The sequence below is a fragment of the Labrus mixtus genome, chromosome 17 (genome assembly GCF_963584025.1).
Source record: "Labrus mixtus chromosome 17, fLabMix1.1, whole genome shotgun sequence".
Lineage (NCBI taxonomy): Eukaryota > Metazoa > Chordata > Actinopteri > Labriformes > Labridae > Labrus > Labrus mixtus.
In genome coordinates, this window is record NC_083628.1 from 19258674 (window position 1) to 19282452 (window position 23779).

Consider the following 23779-nt stretch of genomic DNA (forward strand, 5'->3'; position numbering starts at 1 on the left):
TGTTACATGAAACACATGATGGGACACGCTTGATTATAACCGTCATACAGGTCTTTACCCACTGATGACTAGCTCCTAAATTAGGTCTTTTTTCTGTTTTTGCTGGTGGAAACTACGAAACCCCTAAAACCTCCCAAAAGTGAAATGCTTTATTTTATTAAGTGACCCGGGTTGGACTTGAGGTGACTCCACCACAACACTGCCAGGAGGTTTGAGGTATTCTAGGTCGTCAGCTTTAAGTTGTTAGAACAAAAAAAAAAGAAGACTTTAAGGAATTAAAATCCTGTTTCAATGTGTTGACGTTGGTTTCGGGGGTAACATGTAAGAAATTGTCTCAAATGGAAAAAAATACATGAAAACAAAAAGCTGTAACATCCATAAACCCAGAGTGTATCCCCCTTGTTTTCAGTTCATACGTCTTCCTACCCGTGTTCCTGTGAAGGTCAAAACGCTCCAGCAACACTTGTAGTATGAAGATCAACTATATTAACAAATTAGACCTTCATCACCCTCTCCTCCCCTCGTGCTCCTGTCTCATCTGTTCTGCTCCATGTGGCGCCGAGATTTGTTTTTATCTTCTTTATTGGACTTAAAGTAGTAAGCTCTAGTTTTTATCTTTTGTCTTTAGTCTGAACTTTGGTTCTCTTCTTTGTCTGTTTTAGAGAAAGCGTTTGGTACACAACCCCAGTGTAATGTTTAACGACTTCTTTCACCTGAAGGTGTTTCTGTACCTGTTCAACCAAATACACGTGTTTATGAATGTATGCATGTAGCTGCTGGATTCTAGCCAACGACAGTTTGAATATCTGGAGTGACAGTTTCCAATGTAAAGAATGAAGGTTTGAATTCATAGCAGGTGAGTTTGAATATAGCGATGGCCACAGGTCTGGTTGGAAAATGTTTGAATGCACAGAATGAAAGTTTGAATGTGATGAAAATGTTAAAATATAAGATGAAAGTTTGAATGAAAAGACAGACTCTGGATCCAGGGACCAAAAGGTTGGCGGTTCAGGGATCGCCGAGAGGCCAGGAAGGAAGTGTTTAAAAGTTGAAATGCTAAATGGACTTGAGCTTGTATATTTATTATTTTCTAATCTTCTGATGACTCAAAGCCGCAGGTCACACCTACACATTCACACACTGATGGTAGAAGCTGCTGTGTAAAGTGACCATCAGAGGTAATGGTACATTCATGTGGTGTCGGACACATCAGGAAAATGAGTTTCTGAGTTGTAAATTGCACATTAACACCTGCTCAAGTCGGAAAATCTGGAAAAAATTACCTGCCCGACTTTACGTCATAATCGTCACCACATGGGGGACAAAATATTATCTTAAGATACTTTTTATATTCATAAAAAGTATTGCAAATCAAACTTTTTGCTAAAATATAACTCATAACAGAGACATTCACACATCCACTTTTTTTGTTTTTCTGAATTGAAATCACATCAACACACTGAAGTCGGAAGAACGACTTCACAACACGGAAACTCAGACCATCTTAAGAGCACCTGAATGCAGCATTACTAATCCCATTCACACACATTCATACTCCGCTACAGAAGCAGCAGGGGCAACTTGGGGTTAAGTTTTTGCGCAAGAACATATCGGACATGTTGCTGCAGGAGCTGGGGACCTGACCTTCAGGTTGTGAGACGACCGACTCTACCACTGACCCACAGCCGCCATATTTATGTATACATTAAAGTCACATACATTCAAACTATCAGAACTTTACAAGCTCAATTCCATTCATCTTGTACTTTTGGGTCAAAAACAACAAAGAGAGATTGTCACAACTTCCATATCATCTTTTTTTATTGACTCAGAATTTTAAGATTTCATCCTCAGGACAATTTTATGACCTCAAGTTCAATTTTAAATCACTTGGAGGTCACACGGTGAACGGATGAGGCCAAAGCACTGAAGCTGATGACATCATCGCATGAATCAACATGAAGAGTGTATTTTATACACCGCCATCATCGTTCACCGTCACATATCACACAAACATAGAAACGTACAGGGACAGAGTTTGATGTCAGAATTTAAATAACGGACCATCCAAATATTAATTTAATTCCAGTGTGCACCTGATTAATCTGAGTTTGATTGACACTCGCTTTAACTGATTCCAACACTAGAGTTTGAATATTTACACATCGTCAGCAGTGTGTCGTTCCTCTCGGACAAATAAAAGGAGACCGTGTGCAAAAAGACTTTCATTTAAAAAAAACATGCTGTGAAAGGAAATGCTCAGCACGTGTCTGCAGCCGCTCTGTGCCACTTCAAACTAACATTTCAAGTGTTGCACCAACTGAGAGAGAGTTACACCTTAAATCTTACACCGAGCTCTGAGTACAGTCGGTGTAAAGCGGTGACGGCGGTCGCTTTGTAAGGAGGGATAACTCTGAGGAGCAGCAGACGGTTTCACTTGCTGTTTGGCGTCTTCAAGGCGTTTTACAGGAAGGATTTAATCCCTCAGAAATGTATGATTGGCTGATATGTAATCCCTTTTCTGTTTTCAATGAGCAGAGAGGATTTAATCTGCACAAAAAAAGAGAAATGTTAAAACTATGGATGCACCGGTGTATGTAGATTTTAGTCACTGTCAGCAGAAGTTATTTCCTGCCGTGAGTTCTTTCAGAGACGTCGAGACACGAGAGGAAAACACTTAAAATAAGCTTTTCACTGATTGGCTGCAAGATGTGACATCATTTCTGTGACTCTATTTTGGTCTGTAAAAACGTAATGCTGTACGAGTCAAGATGAACCTTACGTCTCCATGGTAACCAAACAAAGAAACAACTCAAGTTACAGATTTAAGATGTTTACATCAAAGGAAAGTGGAGGAAAAGTTAAGGCCAAACAAACATCGGTATCGACTCGGCCTTCTTCAGGGTGCACACACTGACTGTCTTTGTCTCGGCGTGACACTGCACCCTGAAGAAGGCGATACGTCTTGGTGTATTTTAAATGTTTCTAGCTCTTCAAGTTAAAGGCCTTTTTTCTTTTTTTTAAACCATCCAGAGTGCCTCGATCATTTACACCAATGTTTTTTTGGTCTTATGCTTTCCTCCACTTTTCTCTGATGTAAACATGTTAGTCTGTAACTGAAGTTGTGTCCTTGTTTGGTTACCATGGCGACGAGGTTCATAAGTATTCCCCGTTGGTTTGAGGGATACGAGAAGCGCTCCGGTCGTCTCTCTCTTTAACGAGTGCACACGTTGGGTTTAGAGCGGGCTGAAGACAGAACTTGCACACGTGTTACAAACAGATATAAAAAAAACAAAGTTAAATTAATCCAAACTCCAAGAGATCCATGCAGCACGCTCTGGCTCCTGTGATTCTGTGGTTTTTGAGGCTGATGTGATGTGGTGTGAGTAAACTTCACACGTCTCATGTAAACGTATTTTGGCTTCAGGTTTAAGACTTAAGACTCGAGCTCCACAGATTGGCCGTCTGTCGTCTGTAAGGCTCTGGGTGAAGTTAGCGCCGTTGTGAAGCTACCTTGGTCCGGGCGGCCCCTGAAGGAAGGCCACCAAGACGACAACAAGTACATCTGAGCAGCTGAACCCACTCTTTTCTAAAAACTCAACCTCATCTTAACAGGCAGACATTCTTCTTCTTCCTCCCAGTATTTAAACCGTCTATTGATCCATTCTAACCTCTCTTGATGCTTCTACTTGGAGGAAGCCGTGTCGAGGTGTTTAAGTGCCCCTCCCACCAGGTGGAGGCTCCCCGTGATGAGCACGTGGATCTCCGCTGCGTCACAGAGCGGGGCAGCTTTGGTCTTGACGCTGGGTTTGACCGGCGGGACCGTCTTGGCTGGGTCTGCCAGCACTGAGTCCCTGCCCTGGGTGATCCACTGGAGGGCGCTGAGGATGCAGGGGAAGACCAGGGTGTCTGCTTTCCTCTCAGGGACCAGGGACAGGGTGTCCTCGATGAGCAGCTGAGCACCTCTGGGATCCCCGAGGCTCTTGTGGAGACGCCAGCTCCTCTCGTTGTCCAAGCAGCGGGTCAGCATGTTCTCCACCGAGACGTTGAAGTTCTGCTGGTCTGGTATAGTTACAGAGAGGAAAGACAGCAGGGACACATTTTAAATATCTCACCTGTGTAAAAAGCTATGGTTCAACAACTCTCAGAATATATATTTCTTCCTGATAACAAAACTTGTTTGATCTTTGGACAAAGTCATGCTAGCCGTTTCCTCCTCCTTCAGGTTTTTATGCTTAGCTAAGGAAACTGTTTTGTTAACTGTTAGCGGGTCAAAAACGTTGAAAATGGAGTCTCAACATGACCACAAAAACTCAGAGGGCAGGACAGATGTAGGGCGGCTCCTCCGTGGCTCTCTCTTCCACTAAAGACCAAATGAGCCGTGGGAATGTTAAGTGAAAACACCAGGATTTCCCCAGAAGTTTCTACCTTCCTCTAACTTCACTAGTGGTTGTCTCAAGCTCGAGAGCAAGGTGACTTTTTTTGATAAGCACACAAAGCTTTGGAAACACTAGTTGTTGCAGATCCCACTTCCCCTTTAAGCCTAGTCTTAACCAAAGAGGCCTACAGCAGGCCATGCTCACTCCTTTTGTTTGCTTCACAATGCTGAGCTGCATGCACTAGTCGTCATCAAAAACAGAAACGATGACCTCACCTGCGTTACAAGACGTGATGACTTCAGTGATGTTTGGACAGAAAACAGCAAAGTCAAAATGGCACGGCTGAAAAACAAAAACAAATGAAATAGATTCAACAGTCACTCTAAAGTCAGCTGTGAAGTGTTGGAGCACAGGTAGAGCATATGTAAGACTGTAGTCCGACTCAATCCCTGATGTTCAGGACTCCTCACACGATCAGGACTTAGACTCGAGCATTTACTGCATCTGGACTCTGAAGATGGAGCGAATTTTGTGTGTTTGTGTTTTTGTTTGTTTTGTAATATAAAGGCCTGAATAATTTTTTCAGTTTGGAGAAAAGGCTGATACGTTCACATCCCATCTTGGTCGGCTACAGTTTGGGCGTCGTGGTGATGCTCAGATTTCAGTCTCATCACCGACGACTCTGAGGGAATGGGGACTCCACTCTAATTTTTCTTCAGAGAGACGGAGCTCTAGGGACTGGAGACCCAAGTCGGACTGGAGATTCAGTGACTCCACTACAACACTGCCAGGAGGTTTGAGGCGCTCTGGGTCGTCAGCTTGTCGTCAAGTTGTTAGAGCAAAACAAAATGACTTTAAGGAATTCAAATCCTGTTTAAATGTGTTGATGTTGGTGATGGGAATAACATGAAAGAAATAGTCTCAAATGGAAAAAACACACAAAGTCAAAAAGTTGTAACATCCCTAAACCCAGAGCCAGATCAACATCCACCTTTGGATTAATAACTTGAAAGAAATGTTGGTTTTACTTCCTGTATGCTCGCTGAGCGCGGCTGTACTCACCACCAGTAGTTTAAGCATGGCTGCCGAGTCTCTCTCTCCTGTGGCGTTAAACAGCAAAACTCTGACCACTGGTCCACTGCAACACAAACACGAGAAGGTTAGCACACTGCTGACCTCATAAACACCGTCACATTATGGCGTCTCATGGACTCATGTGCTTACCTTGCGTTCCTTTCATGCTGGGCAGCAGTGTCTCTGAACCAGTGAACACAGGCCTGCATACTGCGCATGGTGTGGGCGCCATCCAGGAAGTAGGTGACCGGTCCATGTTTCAGAGTCTGATTCCGTCCGGGCCACTCCGTGTCTGCAAGCCCTGAGGAACAACAACAACAGGAAACAAACACATTCAGTAGTCTCACATCTACCCGGAGAACAGGTGAGTGTTTGGTTTCTATCACTACGGATATCTCTGACATCTGCAAAGGTTTTAAAAATGTATTTGCAGATTCATTTCAAATGTACTCCGTGGTTGTTCTTGGTTGCAAACCAACTTTTCAGATGTTTAAATATTACATGTTTACTTTTACTAATGTTTGCAGAACACCAGATATGCTTTCTTCACTGTCACTTTGAATGTGATGACTCAGCAGTCGGAGGAATGATCTCAGTGCTCACCTTTCACCATGATGGGGCTGGGCTTGAAGGGGGTCACCTGAAGTCCTCCTGTGTTCTCCGCAGGGAAGGAAGGGAAGCTTTTGTCTGTTGAGAGAGGAAAGTTTGTTTTAATAGACGGTGAAGGTTGAATTCAGGTGTAACATCCATGACCTGCAGGATTTAGCACAGTGCTTTTTTTTTTTAAAGGTTTTAAACTCCATCTTGCATGAATGAATGACAGAACAAGAATCTCCTCCATCAAAGGTACACTCGCATTAGGCCCAGATGTACTGTATCGTGCTGAAGCATGATTGCCCCCCCCACCCAGGAGTTTTGTGAATGTGTGATGGCTGTAGAAGAAAGTCAGACGGCATGCATTTAATCTTCTGTATTTAAAAGGAGCTACACTTAAGTTCACAGACTGAAACAGAAAACTAGCCAACCAGCTTTGCTTCATAAGAGGACACTCACTCTCTTTTTTCAGGACAAGACATCTTTTCTGCAGCCAGGTGTGACTCAGCTGGAGGGCGAGGGAGGCGTTGGAGCGCTGGTGCTGCCCGGCCAGACCCAGACGCAGAGGTTCAGGGAGGTCTGCCTGATAGTCCTCCAGATCCGGACACGTCCACAGAGGACACTGCAATGACAACATCAGACTGTAGTACATCTAACCGAGTTGTGGAGAACAATCACGTCCATTAAGAAGATCGATTTCACTCTGAGAGCACGATGACAGGGACTTACTTTCATCTCTTTGGCCCTGTTCCTGAGGACTACCATCGCGTCTTCGGGCTGTTTGACCGTGAAGGCAGGAACCCCCGGCTGACAAAGAAATGTACACAGTGAACAAGCAGAGAAATAACCGAGAACAAATCACTTTAGATCAAATGACTTCCAAGGCAGCGGGTCAGATTTGAACCCAGGCCGCCCACTTCAAGGACCACAACCTCTGCACATGGGGCGCGACCACTAACCAGTAAGCTACTGGCGCCCCCTCATTTGTTTTTTTGATTGCAGTTAGGGAACAGTTATGGTCATTACCGCCACCTGGATTGTGGTGAAGGTACTGCAGTGTGTGATCAAACTGTGACAGATGCCTCAACAGGCCTCGTAACCCACCTTGAAGATTCCTCCCTTCTGCCAGGCGATCTTCTCGATGGTGTCTCCGAGGATCTGAGTGTGGTCGATACCCAGAGAGGAGATACCACACACCCACGGCCTCCTGCACAAAGAACCACGGGGGGGGGGGGGGGGGGGGGGACACACACAGAGATAACGATGAAGTTTAATGACAACAATTAAGACAAAGAAAAGTAGCAAACCTGTAGTGTTTGAGGAGCTTAAAAAAGTCTGAAACAATCATTCTAAAATTAAAAACACATTTTTTTGTCATTCAATTTACTCCAATAATCAACTACTTTGTCATAGCTCTGTCCCAGTAACCTGGCACAAGAGCTGCCCACCCCAGATTTGACTCTGGACCGCTGTGGGTTTGGATCAAAGTTTATTATGGTCAGTTGGGTTCCCATTTAATTCCCAGTGATCCCAGTACCAGGGTGCACCAGCTCTGTGTACGTTCAACCGTAACCTCATTTGAATGTAATTTCAAATCCAGGACTCAGTTGACACTCTCCTAACAAAGGCAGAAGTTGCACCTTTTTAATCTTACCCCTAGCTCTTAGTAGATGTAGTGACCAATTTTAACAAACTCAATATTGTTTAGAGAAGTCACTTGAGGGATGAATGTGGAAGCTTTCGGACGCGTGCTTAGCTCGAAGAAATTAACACAGTCCATTGATGATTTGATTTGGATATTTCAATCCATTTATTTTTAAACACTTCTTATCAAATAAAGGAAAATATGACGAACCATTGTCTATAAATAAAACAAACAAATCCGCGTTGGATGCGTTTAACTCCGACAGGCTGACACGGTAAAAAAACTGTTTGCCTACATTCAATCACCTGTCCCACCTCACCTGGAGCCTTGCCTTAACCACAGCATCCGCCCAGGCTACACATAGTGCCCAGTAGAGGGCCAACACACAACCACAAGGAAAATAGCATCACACAAAAACACCTCATTTGGCTCCAACACACCAGCCCCTAATTGTTGATGGCATGAGGACAGAAACAATTTAAACATATTTATATAAAAGGAGCCAAACAAAAAAAAAAAAAATCCCTTTGGGTCAGAGTTCACCAGTAATAATCTAATCTCATTAGGTAGCTTCTTGGAGCAGGCACAGTTTAGTTATTGGCCTGTCCAGTATGCTGCTCTTTGTTTTCAGTCTTGCAGAACGCATCAGTCCTTTTTTGTTAGGATAGGTCGTTATGACTCTCCCAAGCAACCATGAGCTGCGTGGAGCAGTAGCATCTGCAACCATGACTATGACTCCAGGAGTGAGATTTCGCTTTTCCAGCGTTTCCAGAAAAGGTCAGCAATGTACTGTACTTGTTTCCATCGCCTTTTGATGTAGAGGTCAGTCTTTTCAAATAATCCTGGTGGCAAGACTGGGTTTACTTTCATAGTGAGGAGATGACTGGGTGTCAGAGCTTCTAGATCATTGGGATCTCCTGATAGTTTTGTGATGGGGCGGTCATTTAAAATGGTTTCTATTTAACACAAAACTGTATGAAATCCCTCGTCACTCAGGGTTTGTTCACGTAGCACAGATGTTAATATTCGTCTCACCATTCTAATGATGCGCTCCCATACACCTCCATGATGAGAAGCTGCTGGTGGGTTGAAGCTCCACTTTATTCCTTCCTGGAGTAAAATGTTTTGTATTTTGCTGTGATTTAAAGCGGCAAGAGCTTCCCTCAACTCCCTTTCTGCACCAATGAAGTTGGTTCCATTATCAGACCGTAAGTGAGAGACTTGTCCTCTTCTACAAACAAATCTGCGCAGGGCATTTATACACGAGTCGGTGTCCAATGAATAAGCGACCTCCAAGTGAACGGCTCTACATGCCATACATGTAAAAATGACACCGTAGTGCTTCTCAAGGCTACGTCCTCTCTTGATCTCGATAGGTCCAAAATAATCAACTCCCACATTAGTGAATGGAGGGAGATCAGGAACAAGTCTTTCCTTGGGCAGGTCTGACATTTTTTGCTCACCCATTTTTCCTTTATGGCGCCTGCATAAGCTACAGTTGTTTAAAACCTTTGTTGCTGCATTAGCACTGGTTACCCAATATTTTCTCCTCAATCTAGAGAGAACATGGTTTCTTCCACCATGGCCCACCTGCTCATGAATATGCTTTAGAATCAGAGCAGATACATAGTCATCTTTGGACAGGATAACTGGGTGTTTTGTCTCCTCAGGCATGGCTGCCTTACTTAGTCTCCCTCCAACTCTAAGCAATCCATTGTCCAGAATGGGGTCCAGTTTGTATATGGTGCTGCTCTTTTTTACTTCATGTTTGCCAGAGGCCAATGTGGCAATTTCAATGTAGAACCTTTCCTTTTGGATGAAGCCGATGATGGATGCTTCAGCTTCCAAAAGATCTTCAGGAGTCAATCTCTGTCATCCTAATGATGTTTGCGTTCCTGTGTTAACTTTTCCTTTTTTACTGATCTCCAATAGAGTCTTCCTTATTTTAAGGATCCATGCAACTGCTCTTTTCAATCTGTTCCAGTCCGAATAGAAGGTTAGTAGTTGTAGAGTCGCATTCTGTGTGTCCTCAACAATCACTGCACTATTTATGAACTCCTTATTTATTTCAGGGTCATCTGCAACAATGTTGGGATCCCAACTCTTAGTCGGCCACATTTCCTCTGCTTCCCACAGAAAATCAGGGCCATCAATCCATCTTTTATTTGTCAACAGCTGATTTGTCTTCATTCCTCTTGAGGCTTCATCTGCAGGGTTTTGAGTGGTGTGAACATATCGCCATGTAAAAGTTGTTCTTTACTGTGTCAATGACTTCAGCAGGGAAGCTACTTTGATTGTCTTCTGCAGTTCTTCTAAGTGCATAACAAGCACAGCTGGGTGAAGACACTGCACCGAACAGATGCACTGTCATTCTGTACTCCACAAGTTCTTGCCTTACATCTCCCTCAGGCCACCACAAGAACTGAAGGAAATCTCTTTCCGTTTGCGTCACTCTGACTTGATGAAACATGTCTTGAACATCAGTCATTAATGCCACAGGTTCTTGTCTGAATCGTGAGAACTCCTAACAAAGAACTGGTGAGGTAAGGACCTTGCAGAAGTTGACTGTTTGAACTCAGCCCCACAGTCAAATACCACACAAAGTGTTCCTTTCTTTGGATGATACACTCCATGATGTGGAATATACCATACACTTCCATCAGATCTTTCCATTTCATTTTCTGGCACAAATTCAGCATATCCTTTACTGATGACATCATTCATAAAGTTGGTATATTCCTGATGAAAAGCCTCATTTTCAAACTTCCTCTTCAATCCAAGAATGCGCTGATATGCTTTGCATTTATTGTTTGGAAGGGACACATACTCAGTTTTCAAAGGAAGTTTTAAGTTGTAGTGTCCATCCTGAAGTGTGGCTGAATGTTCCATGATTTTCATGAACTTCTCATCGTCCCTTGACATCTCCTTTTTGTCATCTGATGCCTTTTCATTAAAATCATGATTGTACTGACAAGCCAGCATTTTTTCCAGGGTTTCCACAGAGATCCTGTTTACAGTAACAGCGGGGTGGCCAGTCTCACATTGCTCGTCACTGCACCCATGCAAAGGACCATTAACAACCCAACCTAATAGGGTCTTAATGGCATAGGGTCCATTTTCAACACTGTTTATAACTTCCCAGGGTTCCAGCAATTTGGGCGCATTGGTACCAATCAATACGTCCACTTCAGATTTAATGAGAGGGACATGAACACCATTAAGATATGGCCACTTAGCCAAATCCTCTTCCTTGACAATGTTGTGTGCTAACAGGCATCCTCTTTTGTGTGTAGATCTCTGGAAGATCATAGAAAATTGAGCCATTCAGACTTGCAATCTCCAGACCTTCCAACACATAACTGGGAACTGATGATTTTGATCCCATGGTTCGAAGGCTGATGTGAGTTTTCCTTCCATTTAGTTTCAGTGTTTCAGAACAAAAGGTGGCTGTGCTACCCGGATCCAAAAAAGCATGTGTCTGTATGATTACGGTTCCCTTTTTTAAAACTTTATCTGTACAGGCAGAATGGATAGAATCCCCTCACTGCTACTGTTACCGGCCCCTGTATGATCACATGCTTGCAAAGAAACAACTGTACTACTCACTGATGTTTCTTTTTGCTGTGCTGAGTTTGTGTAGTCAGCTTTAGCTTTTTGTTTAATGTGTAGAAGAGTAGGATGGTTCTGGCAGCAGATTTTGCAAGAAAGGCGCTTATCGCAGTCCTTGCTCAAATGTCCAGGGTGGAGGCATCCAAAACAGATTCCTTTCTCTCTTAGAAAGTTTAAAGTTTATCTTGTCCCTATGTCCATTTGGGGGCACTTATCCAGTGTGTGACCTTGAGCACAGCATATACAGACGCTGCATTGTTTTGTAGATGGACGCATTTCCTGTTGTTGAAAAAAAAGGTTTGTTTTGTCTGGATTCCGGAGAAGATGATGTTTCAATAGCAGTAATAGTTGTTGCAAAACTGTTGCCTTTGAAGTTTGGCCTGGCTTGGGATTTCATTCTGTTTGGGTTTTTACTTCCTTCCTCATTTGGCTCCAACAGTAGGTGTATACCCCTCCGTACTGTTGCCATGGTGATTTATTTGAAAGGTGGGATAACTCTTGAGGATGGGGGGGTCCCTCAGAAATGCACGTTTCTAATAAGCTCCACGAGCAGAAACGTGCACAAACTAGGATCAATATTGGAGATGCTTTTGAAAAATGGAGAGAGGTTAGAACACAAAGGTTTACAGACCGATGCAGAGCTGGATAAACACTGAAGCTTCAGTGTCCACCACATGGTGACCTGTGTGAGCATCGACTCTAGAGAGGAGGGGGCGAGGGAGACAGCTCTCTACAAAGTTTTGAATTCAGACTGTAGTACCCATTTTAAACACTAGGTGTCAGAGTTACATACTGCTCCTATGTAGTGTCAATGCAGGGTTTAGTTAGAGCTAAACAACTTCAGACAGAACTTACACTTAGCTGGTGCAACACGCCATATTATCCGTTATATCCGACTGGAACAGAGAAGGTTTCATTTCATTTCATGTAAACTTATTATTTAATATTTCTTTTTAGACTCATTTCTGTCTGGTGGATGTTCAGCAGATCAAAGCGTGAGTGCCGTTCCTGGATGCAAAGCATGTCAAATGTTTTTTGGACTTCAGCCAAACATCTAAACATTTGACATGCATCGCTGCACGCCATCCTCATTACCAAGAGGAATTTGGACTGTTGCCAAAAAAAATAACAAAATCCCCTCCCCTCCCTGGTATCTCCACCCATGAACTCCACCCCCAGCCTAGAGCAAAACTTTAAGGCAGGTCCTCTATTTTTATTCTCTACAGAGGAGTGATGTCTACCGGGAAAACTCAGGGGGGGCTCATTACATTTAAAGAGACACACACACCAAAACGGAGCGTTCTGAGAGAGCTGGTTTATACAGGGTCACAAACCTCCTCTGGTGCTTGATTCATGTTATATTTTGAACAAAGCACAGCACAGATGTTTCATTTAGACCACAGGGGACTGTTTGAAAAGGTGGAGAAGGGGGATAATATGTCCTCTTTAAAGTTCAAGCTACATTTTGAGAGTCAGCATTACAAATGGAGTTTTACCGTATTATGTTAGTGCAGTCAAACGCTCCTCCAATGCCAACTTCAATCACAGCTAAATCCACCTGGACAGAGAGCAGAGGTCATTAGACTGAAGACTCGTTAGTAACAAAGGTTTAATCGTTCCTTCTCTTAGCGTTATGAGTGTAACACTGAACTCTCATAACACATGTTTTTCATCATGTTTCTCCAAATGGTAAGTCTAAGACACATTTTAAGTAAATTCAAGACAATCAAAACATTACATTCCCCTCTTGTTGCTGTAGAAAAAAGCAGCACAGGCGTGTTAGCGTACCTTCTCCTGTAGGAACACGTGGAAGGCCAAAATGGTGAGGAAACGAAAGTATGCGGGCATCGTCCCCCCGTGAGCATCCTGCAAAAGATCAGAAAAAGTAATTCTCACTTAGAGCAACAATATGTAACTTTTCCACCTCAAAATCGACCTAATAGAACAACAACTTTCAACAGTGAGAATAGCGTCTCTCTCTGGTGTGCAATGATCGCCCCAGCTCGCCCACTTAAAGCTCTGTGTATGTTTGGCAGCGGGCCGCGTTCCTCTTGGAGAAGTGCGTACGGGTATATGATACTAGCCAGTTAGTCTGTTTCTGTACTGTTTGATACAACAGCTGAGGCTAAGAGGAAGACGGTGAAGAGGAAGAGGACGGATGAAGCGTAGAGGAGACAAAGAGAGAAGACGTTACCTTCACTTGTAAATGTCAGACATCTACATGTCTTCAGTCTCAGTAAATCATATTTCTGTTACAGCTCAAAGCATTCACTCGGCTCCTCTCCTAAAATAGCTCCTCTGCTGTGAGGTGTCTTACACACATGTGTTACAGCTTCACTAACCTATAGGAAGAATTACTCTAACATAATATATTATTCACTAAATTACCAAGATTAAGTCATTCATGAAACTTCGTACAAACTGATTCAACTGATGAACAGAGGGGGCGCCACTGGTTTAGTGGTTAGTGCAAGCGTCCCAAGTATAAGACGCTTTAGTTCTCCAAAAGCGGCCTGGGTTCGATTACGACCTGTGGCTTCCTGCAAGTCATTCCCCAAACTCGGCCCGGCCCCACTATTCGCGACATTTCTCGTGCCCCATTCACTTTGTATTGGACGAGACATGCGAGTAGGGCAAAGGATTATGGGATGCTTGGCGAGCACGCTCAGGCACGTGACGCGAGAACGAAGTAGGGACAAAACTTCAGTGAACAAAATTCAAATGAGTACAAAGTGAGGATAGATATTCTGGATTCTCCCGTTATCGACAGGAAAGATTAATTTCGCCAGCATTCAAACCTTAAACAACATGGCATCTCGAGGACGGCGTGCAGCGATGCATATCAAACTTTTGTATACATAAACAGAACTCTGAAATCTCACGTTGAAAGCATTTAGTGCCAGATATTTGTTATTTAGTTTCTGACTCTTGACCCATTTGGAGAAGTTTGACCTTCGTTTTGAACGCTCTGCTGTGATTGACCGCTGTCTGTGAGGCCGTGGAGGAAACGTTCACGCCATGGTTTACGCCCACGAGCAGCAGGGAGACTAGGCGACAAGCGAGATCTTGAGTGAAATTTCGCAACTTGTCGTATGAAGTGGGGCCGCACTGTCTCTCTCTGTACCCAATTTCCAAATCTATCCTCCGTGCTGTCTCTACAGAAAAGGCAAAAAAATAAAAATAAAAATAAACCTTAAAAAAACCCCAAATGAACGAAAAGTTACCCCCCCACAAAAAAACACCCTAAAAGTCGAATCCATCTGCTCCGAAGCCCTCTTACACTTGAACTAAATCCAAAGACTTACTGAGACTTCGAGAGTTTTTAGAGAAGGACCTCAAACCAGTCCAAATGATTTAAGTAGATAAAGTGAAGACTGAAGGTGAACAACGTGCAGCGTCACGAGGGTCACGCTCACCCTCACATGACGCCTCTCATTTCCTGTTTCACTCAATTACAACCTGTGACTCTGATAATACGACACTCAGGCTGGAGCTCAAACAGGACAAAGAGGAGAGCGGCAGCTTTACTGACAGACGCTGGATTCAAGTTTATAACATGGAAACATTTCTCAGAGGGAAGTGAATCAAAAGCTAAAAAAATCTTAAATCTGCACTTTCATAATGTTTACTGTGACCTTTTGAAACGTGGTCAGCGTCCTTTATCCTGATGCTAACGATATACCTCCAGTATACGATGCTGAGAGAGGTGAAGACATGTCACAGACATTTAAGATCTCAGTATCACCGACCTTACTTTCATCCAAACGTCCATAAACCTGCCAGAAGTATTTGGTGAAGAGCTCTTTTCCGATCGGCCGTCCGTTGATTCGGATCCTCTCCCTGACTTGGACTAAATGTGGAGAACTGCAAACACAGAAGGGAACAGCAACACTACATATTAATGCATGTTTACATGTAAATGTTAGCCATGTTGTATCCCGTCTGTGACTTTTATCATTTAAAGGCTTTGTATGCGATCTTTTGATCCAGCAGATGTCGCTCTTGAGCACCAGCATGAAACCAAAACAACTCACGCTGCATTGTTGTGTTAGCATGCTAATGCTAGCTATCTTTATTATGCTCGTATCTTCACACTGCATGTAAATTTACCTGAAATGAGCGTGATCTAGAAACGCAGTTAAGCAGTGAGTACAGTATGTTATTCTTATTTTCTCTAGTCCCTCAATTAAACAACTTTTATACACGAGGGGAGGAGTCAGCCGCCGTCCCGGCGATGTAAACAAACTGAAGATAGGACTCGGAAAACATCACAGACAGTGGGACTCGGGTGTTACACCCATTGTAGACAGTCATGACTCAGAGTTATTTTCAGAGGATTTAATTGATTTATATTATATTTAAGTGTGAAAAATCACATATAAAGCCTTCAAGGAACAATGGCGCTCAAAGTAGTTTAGATATTGGATGAAATCTCTCTCGTTCTATTTTCCCACAAAGTTAAATCTTAAACTTTTTAATCACATTTTGAGTGACATCTGATCAGAAACTGGACCAATATATTCAGCTGATATCTTTAAGCGTTCAGAGGAAATGTTTCCTGAGGACATCTTTCAATTTCAACATGAATAAACTGTTTGACTTCAGATGTTATTTAAAGACAAATATGAATATGTTTGAGTTGAAGCCGAGCCCTGGCTACGAGCGGTCTTTGTCGTATTTGTATTCAAACATCAGATTCCCACAGGACAGTATTCAAGGAATACTCGAGGGCGTTTTAATTTTAATAAGATAAATAATCTGAGAAAACACAGAGCTCATTCAAAGCTACATTTGAAATGAGATCTTAGGAGGAGTCAGGAGTGCTCATGTTAATCTGGATCACTATGGAAACGTGAATCCTTCTAAGAAGGCGGGTCGGACTAACATGAAGGATGTCACATATAAACAACCTGGATTTTAGGCTTAAGGATTACCTAGTGTGAGTGCGCCCTTAGTTTTACATTTAGTAGCCACGGTAACGGGGGTCTACATAGGAGCTGACCCCTGCTGGCACGTGCTGTGCACTACAACCCCTCACCTCAATACATTATATTTGCGTCAGTTTCACAGAAAAATTAGCGTTTGTATTTCCGACGGTATTAAAAGTCATACCGTCTGGATTTCTAAATACCCCTGGAATACCGTGATACCGCCCAAGTCTAGTACAGATGCTGCAGTGTCACCTGTAAAATCCCGTCCGGAAGCCGTAACTTCTTAAAATCTGCTCGGTGAACGCACACGTGGAGCCCTGAGAGAGAGAGAATAAAAAACACAAACACTCTGTCACCACACCAGTGAATGAAAACATGTTTACATGACCTTCAGTCAACAGTTACAAAATCAAAGTGAAAACGCTCAGAATCAATTGAGCTAGCTCACCTTGCCCTTTGTTCCCGTCACGTGAATAATATTGAGATGGTCCAGCTCCTCCACCTTTGATGCACAAACACAAGATAAGGACTAAATCTACTCGGTTGGAGATCAATAACGTTCTTTGTAATCCTCATATGCTTCACTCTCTCGTCATGTGGCACACAGCGGGAGCTGACTCACTTTGAGACCGGCTCGTTCCAGAAACCCTCTCATGGCGTGGAGCTGCTGCTGAGGGTGGCTCCGCTCTCGCCGAACCTGCTCCAGAGCGCTGGCGTTGGTCTGCAGCGTGTTCAGCGTGCAAACGGCGTCCTGCAAAAAGATGTGAAAGTTTCAGAAAAACTCAACTCAAACTTTTATTTATTCTGGAAAGGACACCGAGGTTTCCCTCATTTCCAATGATGCTCAGATAACAAGCACAGTAAAATAAGCAAAACACAACAAACCCTCAGAATCAGTGACAAAAACCACTGATCCATTAAAAACAGTTAGAATTTGAAACAAATTGTATTTGAAACAAATTCTAGCGGCTAGGAAAAAAAAAAACACAGATTGGAATCACGTTTTTTCTGCTCCTAATCAAATTAACTGAAAATATCTGGATCATTTCAGGAGGAGTGGACGGAAAAAATCTAGAGGTCTAGCAGCTCCTCTGGCAAATATCAGGAGTTTTCTTGAACTGGGAAAGCCCTAAAAGTTTGAAAGGAAACTTTTAAAGTAAAGTATGCAAACATAAAAAAACAAAGTGGTTTGTAAATGAAGCCAGAAGTTTCCTGCTCAGTTTTCACTGTGCCATGGGTGATGAGTGGGATGCTCTGTTGATAAGCTCAACCTCCTGAAAACAGCAACTGACTAAGAGTTGGGCTAAGATTCAAGATTAAAAAAACTTTGCATATCACATAATGACAGGAAATGACCTTTGGACAACATGAAAACATTCACAGGCATTAGACTCAGCCATGACGAAAAAGCACATGTGCAAAGTAGGTTATAAAGTGGAGTTTAGTCTTGTTTAAAATGACTGCATGTCTGATGACTCCAGTAGGGGACATCACCATGGCAACCGCCAATACATTAATAGTCTGGGAAGGTCCACTTTCAGAGCAAGCTATGCAAATACTCACAGAACTTATATACAGCATGAACTATTTTTGAGTAGTTTCTATCCATTTTCAAATAAAAGACTGACTCTGAATATGAAAAAGTTTACTCATTATGTAATATTGTCCCGAGTCAAACACAGATTAGACCACGTGTGGGTACACCTGGCTGTACTTTGACGTGGCCAGAGAGTACAGCTGTACACACTGATAACTTTTCCCAGCACTCACTCAAGCTAACAGCATCTGGTTTACTGAAATACTTCTTCAGCTTCTTGGACATCATGAGCTAAAGTTAAATCAGTCTCATGTGGTCCTGTCAGCCATGTTTCATGTCTGCACCGTGAGATCTCTCACAGTTACTACAAACTTGTCAAACTAGCGCTGGTGGCTAAGTTAGCTCGGCTAGCAGAAGGAGCGCTGACAGGTCCTCTTACCTGGTACTCCATGCCGGGTATATGAGGTGCTGTTTTGGTGCTGTAGTACCTGACAGAGAGGCCCGCTAACCTGAACGCCCAGTCTCTGTTCCGGAGCCGCGCGGCAAACCGGGAGCCCCGCTGCCACACGCGCGACATGCACACCATGATGAGGCGAGCTGTCACCGGAAGCGACTGCCAAATAAGGGAGGTTCTATCCAAAGACGCGATGACGTCATAACACGCCCCCCTCTTCTTAAATTCACAGAATAGAAAAATCACTAAAAACAGTTAATTTTTTGTCTGTACTCTGGCTCAATACTTTTTTTGTCTTGATGTTTTTGTTTTTTTTTTCAACTTAATTTATTTGTTTGTGTTTTTTTTGTATGTACATCTGCATATCTATCTACTTAACTTACTAACTTATGTAAGGGCATTTTGGAAAACTAATGTTTGTAACATGAGTAGTTAAGAGCAGGAACATCTTTAATTTGACTTAATGATTCTCAACTGACTTTTCAATGACCTACCACCTGGTGGATGTTGCCCTTTTACTAGAGGTGTGATTGCCCTGTATTGCTATTGGGCTACTGGTTTATTGTTTTACGACTGTTCACTGATGTGTTGATACTGTGGGGTTTAAAAGGCAGCATAAGCCAGACTATTTCCAGAGAACTACTGTGAAGTCTTCTCTCCATGCTGCATGTAAAAGGTTTTCTAAATCACATCACACCATGTTCGTATTTGTTTAAGAGAACTATCAATTCTCACACTTATAATTGAGTTGTCTGCTATATTGCCTTAATATTGAATATTGCAGGAAACATAAACTATTATAAACATTATAAAAGAAGAAGCTGTGATATTATTTTACAAACCCAACTACAGTGTCAGTGTCATTATTAGACATTTGTTGTTACTTCTCCAGTCCGCAAGGTGTCGCTCACTCTATAATGCAACATTGTTTTCACGTTTGTGCTGCCTTCCGCAGTCACCCTTATAATCAGTTTTTCTCAAGAATCATTTACGTTTTCATATAAATATGTATTTTTAACCAAAGCAAAGTATTTAAAATGTTAACTGAACCCTCAAATCAAAGGTCAAAGTAATGAAATAGATATGTTTTTTCGTGACAGCTGATGCGTGCGAGATCAAAACCTGAACAACAAATATTGTTAACATCTGATTGATAGTAAGAATACACCTGATGTTTTGTTTATTTTATGTGTTATTACATTTATTCTATGTTATTGTGTACTGTGTATGGTTCAAACGTAAATGCAATGTCGATCTAGCTTGTATTTTTATTTTAAATTGGTGTTGCTAGTGATGTAGTTGAGTTTTACCTATGAGTTAAACGATATACGACGAAGAAGCCTAAAAATCCGAGTCGCACTTAATGCAGCACGCACAGCACAGCCGCAGAACCGGAAGTTGAATCAGGGAGTAAAAAAGATGCAGCGAGAAAAAACAACAAGCAACTCAGCCGCGGCTGAAAAGTAAGAAAACAGCTTTTTATTTAAATAATTTTTAAACTCTAGTGATTTGTACAATTTGAATGACTTGATACGTGTTCCATACTATTCGTGTTTAGCTTAAATATCCTAATATTGAGTGAAATGTGTCCACAGGCCCGACCGGGAGGCCGCCATCATGTCCAAGTACTACGATGGAGTTGAATTTCCTTTCTGTGACGAGTTTTCAAAATACGAAAAAATGGCAAAAATTGGACAAGGAACTTTTGGGTGAGTGGATGTGAATGCTATTTGTGTAGTTGTGCTGATAAGTAACTTCACTCTAAAGGTATACAATAAATTACATACATTGTAGATGAATTTCGATCTACCATAAAACAAGCAGTTAAACATGTATGTTTTAAGAACAGATATCTACATGCTCAGGGTTTTTTAATGTACCTTACACTGTCATTTTAAAAATAATAATGCTTATATAATAAAGAGAACAACGTGGAAATAAGCAGAAGCAGAAATGTGCTGGAAATGATTTGACTACATAGGACATGTTTGTTTACTTCCTGAAAGCTAAGTGACACTTTTTCTCCCTTCTTTTTTGTTAATTTATTTAGTTATGAACAGTGCTTCAAATGTTGAATGCTAATTGGATGTCATGCATACATGTTTCAAGCCATGGCTAATTTGCTATAATTGTCCCTGATTAAGCTTTTAGGATTAAAACAGAAGCATTGGACTTTAAGAAATACAGAAACGGTGATGCTAAAAAAACATGATGCTAAATTAGAACAAACAGTACAGTAAGGATTATCATATACGTGGGGACGGGAGCAGCCCCACTCTGACATCTCTCTATTAGCACATGTCCACAGGTCCCGTTTGTGCATGTGTGTGTTTCTGGCCTTTGTGTGTGAGAAGCATGTCTCTCATTAAAAGAGTGTAAACCCAGAATTTCCTCTCAGACGTATTAAAAAGGAAGAAACGATCAGTGCTCACAGACATGCTTCAGTTTCACCTTCTGTTTTACTCGCCTTACAAACCTCGAGCTCTGTCAGGTTTTTTTTTAATTTTAGCTGGTTAATGTCTTCCTCAGGTGTGTTCCTCTCACTGAGAAAGGCGACTGAAGTCGTTCTGCGTTGTGGTGCTCTACAGTTTCCCCTCGATGTCGCCCTCGTTCTGATTTCACTGTTCGCTTTGTTTACTTCTTTGTGAGTCTCATGCGTTTATTATCTCTTCTCAGGGAGGTGTTCAAAGCAAAGCACAGACAGACCGGGAAGAAGGTGGCCCTGAAGAAAGTTCTGATGGAAAATGAGAAAGAAGGGGTGAGTTTTATTTATTTATATTTATTTATTGATATCAGTCATTGACCAAACAAAACGATCATTACAAACATCTCAACTCTTGAATGAAAAGGAGCAAAAAGGAAGAATGATTAGTCAGAAACTACATTGCAATTATCTCGCACCGTGTGCTTTCAGAATGAGATTTTCGGGGCACTGTTTCTGTATAAAAAGATATTTATATATGACGAAAAAGCCGCCATGTTCTTTAAAGTTTGAATGCTGGGTAAATAACCTTTCTGGTCAATCACGGGAGAATCCAGAATATCCAATCAGATGGCGGATCTCACAACTCGTATCGCACTCAATTGAATATTGTTCACTGAAGTTCGACTTTTATCCGACCCCTTTCTCCCGCCTCGTGCCTGAGCCTGATCGCCCAGCATCCCATAATGCTTTTCCCTACTCGCTTGTCGCGTCCACTTTGGCAGATATTACACTGATCTAACATATTGTCCTTATGATAACCTTATTCTGCACAGGTGATGGATAATAATTGTGACGGGGAAGTGTGATTAATTGAAAAATACTCCAAACAACATGTGTTCATTATTAGTTTTTAATCTGTTCAAACGTGTTTCTCTCTGCCTGCTTCGTTCAGTTCCCGATCACAGCGCTGAGAGAAATCAAGATCCTGCAGCTGCTCAAACATGAGAACGTCGTCAATCTGATCGAGATCTGCAGAACCAAAGGTTGGTGTCACGAGCGCCCCGTTTTAAAATCTGTCCTTCAACTGATATCTGTTGTCATTGAGTTTGTTTTAGACCCTCTTTCCATGTATTAAACGTATGTGTGTGTGTACAGTGATGCTTTAGTTTAATTTATTCTTCTTGATTGTTGTCGCAGCCACTCAGTATAACAGATACAAAGGCAGCATCTACCTTGTGTTTGACTTCTGTGAGCACGACCTGGCCGGGCTGCTGAGCAACACCAACGTCAAGTTCACTCTGGCTGAGATCAAGAAGGTCATGCAGATGCTGCTGAATGGGCTTTACTACATCCACAACAACAAGGTGAGGCATCCAGATCTGAACAGTTTTACTCTTTAATAAAATGTAGGTTACTCGTCCAAGAATATCACCCGATTGACACCGATGCTGCACACCTAGTCGATAACATTCGGCATCCTCAATGAGTGATTCCTAATGTTGGCTGCTCTTGCATCAGATCCTGCACAGAGACATGAAAGCCGCCAACGTGCTCATCACCAGAGACGGCGTCCTGAAGCTGGCTGACTTCGGCTTGGCTCGAGCCTTCAGTCTGGCTAAAAACAGTCAGGGGAACCGATACACCAACCGAGTGGTCACCCTGTGGTACAGACCTCCAGAGCTGCTGCTGGGTAAGAGCCGCTTCCTGTCTGCCGTTTGTTGATTCTGACATTACAAACGGCTTAAAGTCCCCGCTGGGAGGATTGATTATTTCCTCACTCACGCTCTTATAAACTATGCTCGGCTGCTTATAGAACCAGAGTAAGATGTCACAACTTCACCAACTAACAAAATGCAAGAAAAGTGAAAAAGGCTCGAAGAGGCTTCAGCAACACTTGTAGCATGAAGCTCATTTATTAGCTTCATTTGACCGTCGCGTTCGGCTTGTTCATCAGGGTCATCCTATGCTTAAATAACCACGAATGGAGCCTTGTTTGTCATCGCTATCTATCCGTCTCAAGGTCTGAAACGGAAAGAATATTGTTTGTTTGTATTGTTTACATTTTTATCGTCATTTTATACATCAAAATTCTGCCGAACATCGCTGCTTCTACGAGACGCTGTCAAATCACTAGAGCTAGTTTACATCTGGGTAGGAGAGCAGGCCCATGACCCGCAGCTAGAGCCTGCATTACTGTTTGAGCGTAACATTCGGCTGGCATCTAGAGCCGACAAATAATTTGTTTAACCAAATAGTAATTCTGGTGCCGACTAACAAGGGAGGCATTTAAGCGTTTAGTCGCCTAAACAAACACATCCCATTTTTCCTGTTCTGTCTTTCATTTTGCACATTACAGCTACCTGTATCACGGTGACATACTGTAAACCCACTAGAAGTCTTTGCTGCAGACTCCCCTGTCTCTCCTCATCCCCCTTTCAGTTTTTTTCACACTAAAGCTTCCTAATAATGACAAAATGCAAAAAAAAAAATAGTTTGTAAGTTTACTCGTCAGGTTGCTTTTTTAAAATTTCAATCGAGGCATGGAGGATGTTTGCATTGCTCATTTACTTTTTTTTGTAGGTGAGAGAGACTACGGCCCCCCCATTGACATGTGGGGAGGAGGCTGCATCATGGCGGAGATGTGGACCAGAAGTCCCATCATGCAGGGAAACACTGAGCAGCACCAGCTGACCCTCATCAGCCAGCTGTGTGGCTCCATCACTTCAGAGGTAACGTGATGTTAGACTGGAGATTTTAAACTCTGCATCGCTCTCCTCTTTGTCTCGACGTAATCCTGATCCGTCTCTTCTTCCTCTCAGGTGTGGCCCACCGTGGATAAGAAGTACGAGCTCTACCAGAAGATGGAGCTCCCGAAAGGCCAGAAGAGGAAAGTGAAGGACCGTCTGAAAGCGTACGTCAAAGACCCGTACGCTCTGGACCTGATCGATAAACTCCTGGTCCTGGACCCGGCGCAGCGCATCGACAGCGACGACGCGCTCAACCACGACTTCTTCTGGTCCGACCCGATGCCCTCAGACCTCAAGAACATGCTCTCCACCCACAACACCTCCATGTTTGAATACCTGGCCCCGCCCAGACGGAGAGGACACATGCCACAGCAGCCTCCCAAC

At 42.7% G+C, this 23779-nt stretch overlaps 2 protein-coding genes across 2 annotated transcripts in view; one reads left to right on the forward strand and one right to left on the reverse strand.

Moving 5' to 3' along the window:
• Positions 1–1803: 1803 nt before the first annotated feature.
• On the reverse strand, positions 1804–18390 carry LOC132992568 (folylpolyglutamate synthase, mitochondrial-like). Its single transcript, XM_061061973.1, has 15 exons — positions 18209–18390; positions 16855–16983; positions 16681–16734; positions 16485–16549; positions 15051–15165; positions 13090–13167; positions 12798–12859; positions 7152–7254; positions 6777–6854; positions 6507–6669; positions 6057–6140; positions 5604–5754; positions 5442–5517; positions 4655–4721; positions 1804–4062 (listed from the first exon to the last, which is right to left on the reverse strand). Exons 1-15 carry the CDS (start codon positions 18353–18355, stop codon positions 3686–3688), a joined length of 1749 nt encoding a protein of 582 aa, XP_060917956.1. The 5' UTR covers positions 18356–18390; the 3' UTR covers positions 1804–3685.
• Positions 18391–19558: 1168 nt separating this feature from the next.
• The window catches only part of cdk9 (cyclin-dependent kinase 9 (CDC2-related kinase)), a 4746-nt gene continuing 525 nt past the window's right edge, over positions 19559–23779 (forward strand). The window contains exons 1-8 of the mRNA XM_061061974.1: positions 19559–19686; positions 19819–19932; positions 20900–20981; positions 21601–21691; positions 21846–22012; positions 22167–22338; positions 23229–23377; positions 23468–23779. The exon at positions 23468–23779 is cut by the window's right edge and continues 525 nt beyond it. Of these exons, the coding sequence (XP_060917957.1) occupies positions 19643–19686; positions 19819–19932; positions 20900–20981; positions 21601–21691; positions 21846–22012; positions 22167–22338; positions 23229–23377; positions 23468–23779 (1131 nt within the window). The 5' untranslated portion in view covers positions 19559–19642. The remainder of the gene's footprint in view (positions 19687–19818; positions 19933–20899; positions 20982–21600; positions 21692–21845; positions 22013–22166; positions 22339–23228; positions 23378–23467) is intronic.

What these genes read in the sequence shown, in the direction of transcription:
- LOC132992568 (XM_061061973.1), bottom strand. Translation starts at nt 18,355, where the DNA reads ATGGTGTGCATGTCGCGCGTGTGGCAGCGGGGCTCCCGGTTTGCCGCG. An exon ending in CAGCATGAAAGGAACGCAAG is followed by an intron (nt 5,518 to 5,603) that starts GTAAGCACATGA and finishes TTTGTGTTGCAG; the next exon opens with TGGACCAGTGGTCAGAGTTT. An exon ending in CCATGCTTAAACTACTGGTG is followed by an intron (nt 4,722 to 5,441) that starts GTGAGTACAGCC and finishes TTTGTTTTTCAG; the next exon opens with CCGTGCCATTTTGACTTTGC.